This window comes from Pteronotus mesoamericanus, unplaced genomic scaffold (genome assembly GCF_021234165.1).
Source record: "Pteronotus mesoamericanus isolate MK-2021 breed Mesoamerican mustached bat unplaced genomic scaffold, CSHL_Meso_final contig_221, whole genome shotgun sequence".
Taxonomy (NCBI): domain Eukaryota; kingdom Metazoa; phylum Chordata; class Mammalia; order Chiroptera; family Mormoopidae; genus Pteronotus; species Pteronotus mesoamericanus.
The window spans coordinates 902126-911184 of NW_026555092.1; the positions used below are offsets into that span (position 1 = coordinate 902126).

Consider the following 9059-nt stretch of genomic DNA (forward strand, 5'->3'; position numbering starts at 1 on the left):
AGCAGGTTCGATGGAATGGTTTTACCTGAAGGAGGTGTGAGTCTCTAAATAACCATGAGTGGGCTCATAGGAATTAGTCATAACTGAGGCTTTTCTCTGAGATAGCTCACAGTCATGTTATCTTATGACCATTGTGTCTTGAATATGCCACCCTTTGAACATGGATAATTATATACTACCAAAAGGTATAGAAAGTGCATGCACATACTCAAGTTTTACTGTTAAAAATAATCCAGCAGAGAGCCTGGGAGAACACGTGACTTTCCTCCTCAAAGTTGTTAAAAGAAGAGGTTTCTAAGTTACCAAACTTACTGACAGTAAAACCGTCCCGAGGCATGTGTGGGAGTGGGAAGCCAAGTCTGTGATAACTCTGTAGAAGCTGTGGCAAATTAATAGCCATTCCGCAAGCGGGGTGGGTGGGCAGAGAGGGGGAGTCGCTGAGCCGGCTGGGCTTATCTTTGGCAGAACAGTTGGACAACGTTGACCTCCTCGTGCTGTGCAGAGTTAAAGTGCAGAATTGCTTAATTACAAGTGAAAGACTTTAGAACTAAACTAAAAGGGGAGAGGAAAAAAACTCCAGCACATTCTTCACAGTTGATCAGAAAATAGATTAAATTAACACGGAGATGGGCATGCTTTTTGGATGCCAAGGAGAAAGCTCCTGAACTCCTAGCTGCCAGATTGGGTGTGAAAGGCTAGAGAGAAGAGGGAAATGGGAGTGTAGTCGGGATACTGTCTGCGAGCAGAATGGAGAAAACACAGGGGCCAATAGGTTAAGAAAGGGAGCGTCACTTTAAGATTTTGCCCTGAATAGGACTTCAGGAAGATACAGGAATATTGTGTTTTGTTTGGCTGTGGTTTTGATGGAGAGGAAGAGGTATGATACTCCCTCAAACTAAGCAATAATGGTGCACAGAATGGTATCATTCACATGCAGAGCTGAGAGTGGTCAGAACTGTATGATGAAGGTAGCTTGGAGTAAGTGAATTTGTGGTAAGTATAATATTACAGTGTGGAATTAGAAGGGATTAGAAAGCAAGTGATCTCTTCTTTCTGAGGCAATTTCAATAGGGCCACAGCTCACTGAAATCAGCCTTCCGGCACTTCTGTGCAGTGGGCGGGGCAGGCGTGAGTCCCGTGATTCCCCAGGCTGGTTAGAGCTGACAACAAACAGCCTGGGGAAGAGCTCTGAAGCAGCAGGTAAAGCATCTGGATCTAAAATAATAAAAGCACTAAGCAAAGAGAAAAACAAAAACAAAAGCAAAAAAACCCCTTGCCATTTAATTGTCTTTATTATGCACCAAGCCTGGTGATCACGGCCTGACCTACATTACTTCATACTCTCCTCATGTTACAGATAAAGAGACGGATATGCAGAGGTATGTAAATGATGTCTTCAAAGTCATCGAGCTAATTCTGTAGATGAGGAAAGTGACGGACCAGAAAGATGGAGCGACGGCCCTGTGGTCTCCTAGCTAGCTCCAGACAGAGCCTGAACTGGAATCCAGGTCTTATGACTCCAGGGCCTGTGTTCTTTGCACCCAAACACGCTGCTTCTTCGGGGGCCGTGAGGCACTGGGAAGTCACCAGAAGGTTTTTAGAGAGATGGTCAGCCTGTGGGCAGGGAGAACGGCGGCCTCAGTGGTGGTCGGGCTTCAGAGGGAGGCAGGCAGCCCAAGACACAGCCATGTCCTGGGAAGGTGTAACCGGGGACTGGGAGGAGGAGGTGGCTGGAACAGTGTTAGTGAAAGGGCCACCACGGTGGCCGGCAAAGAGGAAAAGGCCTGGTTTGGCCCTGGTGGGCCCGCACAGAGAAGTGCGCACGCCTCCCACCACGCTTCAGAACACTGCTTCCGTGTGATTTCACAGGCACTCCTGCGCACCCCAGCTGCCAGAGACAAATCCGGAGGCCCCTGCAGCATTTCCAAGGTAGAAACGTAAACAGTGAGACAGAAACAAACAGTAGGAGACAGACTGGCACATGCTGGGGGAGATGCCCAGCCTGGTCCTCAAGAACAGGACCCGTGTCACCGACCTCAGTTCTATTTCAGGCTGTGCCACTAGCTGGCTGTGTGACCACAGGAAAGTCGCTCTGCCTTTCTGGCTCGCATGTCTATAGTATTTGCATGTGCCCCAAGTCCCCTTTGCAGTTGGTCTGGGACAGCGTTTGTTAGTGGTGGCCCGCGGGCCAAAGCCTGCTCACCACCAGCTTTTGTGTGGCTCATGGGCCAATAGCTTTTACACTTTTAAATGGTTGAAAAAAATCAGAAGAAGAATATTCTGTGTCACATGAAAACTATGTGAAATTCACATTTCCATGTCCATAAATGAAGGTTCATTGGAACACAGCCGCACCTGTTCATTTGCATACTGTCTGCGACAACTTTCATACCAGAAGGGTGGCGTGGAGTACTTGTGACCAACTGTGTGGCCCACAAAGCTGAAAGTATTGACTGTCTGGCCATTTACAGAAAAGATTTGCTGACCCTTAGTCTAGAGCACAGGGACAACCCTGTAAGTTCTGGCCAGTGGGTGGATCAGCAATGGAGCCTCCCATCCCTCCTTCCACCCCTGGCGACAAACTTGGGACAGTGGAGGGACAGTGCATGAACTGATGCGTGCAGAGCCGCCTAAGCAATGAAAGATGACAGCAGGAAGGAAAACGAAGCTATGGGTGGATTGGTAAAGAAGAGAAGGATTTAGGGAGAAAGGGAAAATGGGGGTCAGAGAGGGTGGCTCTTCTGCAGGGAATACTGGACCAGCGCTCACCACTGTCCCCTGACTCAGGATGATCCCTCACCAGGGTGCAAAGAGAAGCCTGTCGGTCTGTCCCTCGGCTTTGGAGTGAAGCTGAGCCTGGCTTTCCTGCGTGGTGACTTCACAGGGCTACTTTGGCTCTTTGGAGCAGAGGCCACCCCTAGTAACACTGCTTTGCATAGCTGTTTGTGGCTGGCTTCGTGCTACCATGGTAGGATTAGTAGCTTGAGCAGAGATCACATGGCTCCCAAAGCCAAAATCATTTACAGAAAAAGTCAGTCAGCCCCTAGTCTAGATTGTAACATGTTCCTTCTCATCATTCTGGTCTCTCAGCTTAAAGCCTCCCCCATCCCTGCCAATTAAGAAGAAGAGTCAGTCCCCACCCTAGTCAATCTCTAATGCAGTGCTTTATTTTCTTCGTGGCAATTATTATTTACATATAGGTTTAACACTTGCCTTTCCTCACTATGATAATTTAAGTTGCAAGGATTTTGGTTCACTGATAGATTCCAATACCTGGAATGAATGAATGAATTAGAGCTGGTGCGCCCCTCCAGCATGGTGGGTTGGCTTATTCTGGTACCCTGCTGGGATCCAAAAGTCCCAGGAAATTGAATCCATGGCCTCCTCTTTTTCTCCTGCTTCCCTAGGGCTCTTGAGAAGCAATGGCCACCGAAGCCACCGTGAATGTGGCCTCCACTGAATGCAAACCTGCTGTCAGCGCAGCAGCCGACGGCTTCATTTGGCAGCCAAGCTCACTGGACATGCACGTCATAAGGCCCAAGTCCGCCAAGGGGCGTACACGGCCGAGCCTGCACAAACCCCAGGGTGCGGGGGCGTGCTCCCGTCGCGCACCATCTTCTCCACCTCCAGCCATTCCCTGCGAGTCACCAAGCAGCCAGAAACTAGGAACCCGTGCACCCAGATCCCCAAATCAGGGAGCTCCCGATGAGGTCCCCGAGCTGCTGCAGCAGGTACCCATAGGGGCTTCCTCTTCCCTCAATAAATACCCGGTCCTTCCTTCCATCAACAGAAAGACCCTGGAGGAGGAGGCTGTGGAAACAGTTGCTAAAAGGGCTGACTCCCTGCAACTGAGCAGCATCCAGACTCTTCACCAAAAGGAGACCTGCACCACAAAGACAAGCAAAGAGGATTCCAGAGCTCCAGTTCATTCCCCGGAGAAGGAACTCTTCGCCCAAACCAGGAGACAGACCCTCTCTAGGGCTGGAGTCCTGGAGGAACCATCAGATCAAGAGCCAAGGCTGCTGCTTGCGGTGAGATCGCCATCAGGCCGGAGGTTTGTTCGCCACTTCCGGCCAACCGATGACTTGCAGACCATTGTGGCTGTGGCTGAACACAAAAACAAGGCCACCTACCAACACTGCAGCATTGAAACGATGGAGGTGCCTAGGAGACGATTCTCCGACCTCACCAAATCTCTGCAAGAGTGCAGGATCCCCCACAAGTCCGTGCTGGGCATCTCGCAGGAAGACGGGGAGGGGTGGAACTGCGTCCACAGCCGTCCAGCTGGGGTTCTGGATCTCTGAGCAGGGAGTGCGCTCAGGTGCCATGGCCTCCCAGGCAGATGGTTCCAGGTGCCATGTGAGCCTGGTGCAGCTCTGATTCTTGGGACTCTCGCCTTCACCGCATCTCCTTGGAAGCAGTGAAATGTATGCATGCACCAAGTGCCCTGAGAAGATTCTCTTCTGGTTGTTAAATTCTCAACACCCCTGGAGTGAACTGGTCAGTTACCAGGGCTGTTCCTAGAACAGCTGCGACTAGCCCTTCTTCTTCCTAGAGTATGGGACCTTCTTGGAGCACCTGCTCATCTTTACAATGATCTTTCTCTCTCTCTCTCTCTCTCAAAGCCAATGGTTTGCCTTTCTGTATTTGATGCAGGATTAAACACATCCCAGAGAGGATTCTAGTCTGGTAAATAACCAGGGTTCAAGAAATGTCAAGCTGGCATTTGTATTTCTTGCAAGCATCTTTAAGAAACAGGCGGCAACCCTGTCTTGGAAGCAGCCTCTTTGCTGGGCTTGTGTGGCTAGAGTTTCTTGGGTTTTCCGCAGAGGAAAGAACAGGTCTTTTGCTAGTACAAATTCCCCACCACATCAACATGTCTAAAACAGTCTGAAAGCTGGAAAGCAAGTTGCTTCCACAGCCATAGCTTGGCCAGTAGCTACTTCGAAAGAGAGACTGACCAAGTTTACAACTTTTGGTAGCCAATCTTTGAGTGGAAAATTCTTCCAAAACAGAAAATACAGTGTCATCTCATGTCCTTTGCTTTTGTCCGCAATGGAATCTTTTGTTTTGGAGTTGTATAAACCTCCAAGTCTGTACGGTTTGTACTACAGACCACCACCCCCCCAGCTTATCTGGGTGTGGATACATTGTTTTATCCCCCAATTTCAGTGTGTCCTCAACTTTAAACAGAGCCTCCAGGGGTGCCCCTTTACTCTGATTTAGAATCCCCTTTGGGGGAGGGCCTCTGGGCGGGGTGTCGCATGTTGTGCCTATGCTGAGAGACCATGTGTCCAAGTGTCTGGCAGATGGGCATGAAGAAGCACTTCTGAGCGCCTTAGCCTATAGCTGTATTGAAGACCAGAGAGTTTTGTTTTTCCACCTCTGAGTGGTGACATGAACAATTTGCCAAAGTTCTCTTGTATTGCCAATTTAGCAAGACTCCCACGTCTCATCTGGATCCCCTCTATGGCCAAATCACTCCTCAGAGTAGGGAAACTTGTCCCCCCACCTCCCACCAGGGCCACCATGAAGCCCTGAGAACAGATACACACACAGAGAAGGCCGGGATTCTAGAAGCATGTCGTTGCTGCTGCCTCCACAGCAAGTGCATCTTGGCCACAGATAAGGAATGTGGTTGGAAACATGACTTCCAGAAAATCGATAATTAACCATGGAGATTAGCACCACCATCATTTCTACTGAAGGAGGCTCGCCTTGTCCTAACTGCTTCCCATACCACCCAGATCCATCTAGAAGAGGTGGCAAAGTTTCTTAAGATTGTCAGGGTTTGGTCAGCAGCTCCTTTGACTGCAAAGCTCGGCCGGGGCTTGCAGGGCCTAGGGCAGCTCATGCCACTGGCCGGGTCGCTCAATTACTGACCCTGACAGAAGGGACAGTGGCTCGAGCCTGGTGTTCATGTTGCAGGAGCTGCACCCCCCACCCAGGACTCAAGTACAGAACTCTGCCTTTGATCTAGCAGGCTGGGGGAAGAGCCTCCCACAAAATCACACCTACACGGTGGTAAGAATAAAATGCCACCCACCTGGGACTCATTAATTTCTCCAGGCAGGAAATCTTTAGAATGCTCCAGTGGAGCGGGGCATGCTGGAACGAGTTAGAACCTTCTGCACTTAGGGGTTTGCTGCTGTTATTTAGCTTTGAATTTTGGGGTGGTGAAAACCATGGAAGGCAGGAAGCATAGAAATGTTTTATGCCATATGAATAAAACTAGATTTGAACCGGCTTAATAAACTTTTTTATTTTTTGGACAAGAGATGATGATTCTAACAATAAAACCAATTTGTGTGAAACCGAGTCGATGGGGAAGCACATCTTCTATTTTAGCCCAAGACTTCAGCTCCCACACTCCAGTGGACAGAGTTTGTTAAACTCATCTTTGGTTTCCTCCTTGGCAAAGCACTTGGCTCTGCCGTTCGCTCCAAGTCCTCTTCCCCAGGCACTCCAGAAGCTCTTGTTGTCAGCTTCTGTCATAGCATGAAGCTTGTCTCTATGGACAGAGGCTCCTGACTTTCTCTTAAAAATCATTCCACGTACTCTCCTCTTGACTTGGCAAGGGCAGACTACGTAAGAATTTCAGAGTTCCCGATGGCTCTGCACTCTGGCCTTCTGGGCGAAGTGGGGCCCAGCGCACTCCTCTTGGTGGCCCTGGGTGGGTCAGCTTTACCCACTTTGTAATCACAGACCACAGCCATTTATTTAACCTGCAGTCATGGAGGGCCTACCCTGTGCCACGTTTGGCGATCAGCGTTGGCACCCTAGCGAGACAGCGTTGTCAAGGAAACGTGGAGCCACCTTTGGGCTCTCAACTCAAACCCGGCTGAAGGTGGGTGCTGTGGCTTTATCTGTGAAGAACCCTAGAGTGAGGATCAGGCCAGATGGCCACTGTGTCTTCTCCCCACCTGGTGGTAAGGCAAAGGTTTCTTCGCCATGGTTTCTAGTGATGGCACTAGGAAGGCTGTTCATGAGGGATATGATTAGGTCTTCCAGTATATCCCCTGATGGAGTCCAATAGGTAAATTAGTCCTGGCAGCAGAAGGAACAGCAGGAGAAATAAGTGACTCATCATTTAGAATCCAAAACATTTTCACCAACAGATGGCAGGTGGTTTTAATACAACAGTCCTTGCTCCGAAAGTACCAGGAGACCCAGCCAATAGACGTCAAGCTGGGGCAATCCTGCTGAAGAGACGGCCTGTGAACCTGACCATGGGCCAGCAGTCACCCCAGAGCTCAACCGACAGTACCGCGCAAACAAAGTAAGCAAAGCGGCCCAGTGACAGGTCGCTATCATGCATGACAAAAATAGGCATTCCACAAACTGAACTCTGCTTTTGGTCATGCTCTTCCTGTCTTTGCAAATGGGGTTTAATGTCAAAGCCCTGTCTAAGAGGCAAAAAAGTTTCTTTCCAGAATGCTCTATTAAGGTCTTCATAATAAGTTGGGATAAATGGGTGCACAGTTTCCTGTGGTTTGGAGTATATTTTAGATGACCTTTTTCTGTGATAAGAGGATCTACTTTGCTACTTTTTAAAAGAATTGCAAAGAAAACGAGTTTGTCCTACTTCAGTTTAGTTTGGAAATCACCATGAGAGTTAAGCAGGGACATGGGCTCTCTTCGTCTGCTAAAGCAACACCCCACAACACAATGAAAAGTTTGCGAGCCTGTTGACCCTCGCCCTGAGACCAGAATTTCAAACCCTGCCATGCAAGCAGAGGAGGTCAGAGGTCACCGAGGAGGAGTCAGACATCCAAGAGCAGCAGACTCCTGGTGACTCACAATGTACAAGACAGTCGCTCACATCACAAAAATAAAATTGGGTGTTGTATTTTGTCTTCGCCGGTGATGTGACATTTTCCTTTCCTGACTCGGGCAGCCTCTACCAGCCCCTCTTGATGTTCCCCTGTGTTCCTCTGCCTTCATGCAGCAGAGGAAGCAGCGGCATCCTGAACAGCCGATGTGCAAGAGCAAATCTCTGGAGGTATTTTCGGATCCGCTTAAATCCTATCCAAAGAGGCTGAACCACTGATGTGACAACTGCCAGCGAGTACAATGAAGCAAGCCTCACTCTGATGGCCCTGCCGCTGTGCTGAGAGCGGACTGCGGGGGTCAGAGTCGGGGGGAAGATGGAAGACCAACTCCCGCACGTGGACCGTAACCAGGGGAGATGACAGTGGCGTGGGCCAGGGCGATAGGTACAGAGGTCAGGAGAGGTGGTCAGATTCCGGATATATGATCTATTTTCTTATGGAGAAAAAAAAAAAAAAAACCAAGATAGTTTGACAAGGTGGGATTTACTCCAGTGGACTTAGCTGATCAGGTCACCAATATGGACTACTGCTGCAAAAACAAACAAACCTGAGACCAACAAGACCAACACATGGTGGCGGGGGAGAGACACTTCCCAGCAGTTTCCCGTCATGTAAAGGAAATGCGTGAGTGAGCCTGGACAAGGCTTGCAGAGAATCCCAAAGCTATTAATTGCTTTAATTAAGAAGAGATGCAACTAAAAAGGTCACTATTTCACTTAATGTGTATGTTGTTAAACAAAATCAATTACCATCTAACTCTAGGGGTATGAGCACTGACCAAGGTCACTTAGAAAGAAATCCTTGTTCCAGTAAAACAACACATTGTTTTTATCTCCCCTTCCCCCTCCCTCCCCTGCCTCCCTTGTTTCCAGTCATTCAAACCCAGCAGCTGATTTGGGATGCATTTTTTTTCATGGGAGAGCAAACAAAACCACTGTCCTTTGGCATAATTAACAAAGCTCCTAGTGTCATGCCCAACTGTTCTTTACAATGAGGACACATGCGCAGTTGGTCCTATTTGTCACCAGCTAAGAACCACCTTTGACATCCATTCACTGATGGAGAGGCAGGGTCCACTCTTGTTAGAGTACCACTGACAGGCCACCTGCATCCAGCTCTGGCCCCGGCCCTGTTAACTGCGGCGACCAGCCACCTGCGGACAAACCTTGGGAGTATGGCAGCGCCTCTCATCCTCCCAACTGGGAAACACAGCCTGGAAATCGCCTG

General features: G+C 49.2%; 1 protein-coding gene across 1 annotated transcript; it reads left to right on the top strand.

Annotated features, from left to right (window-relative positions):
• The first annotated feature begins 3422 nt into the window (after window positions 1-3422).
• UBXN10 (UBX domain protein 10) lies at window positions 3423-4538 on the top strand. The gene has a single exon (XM_054571438.1). It carries the CDS (start codon window positions 3423-3425, stop codon window positions 4302-4304), a length of 882 nt encoding a protein of 293 aa, XP_054427413.1. The 3' UTR covers window positions 4305-4538.
• Window positions 4539-9059: the final 4521 nt, after the last annotated feature.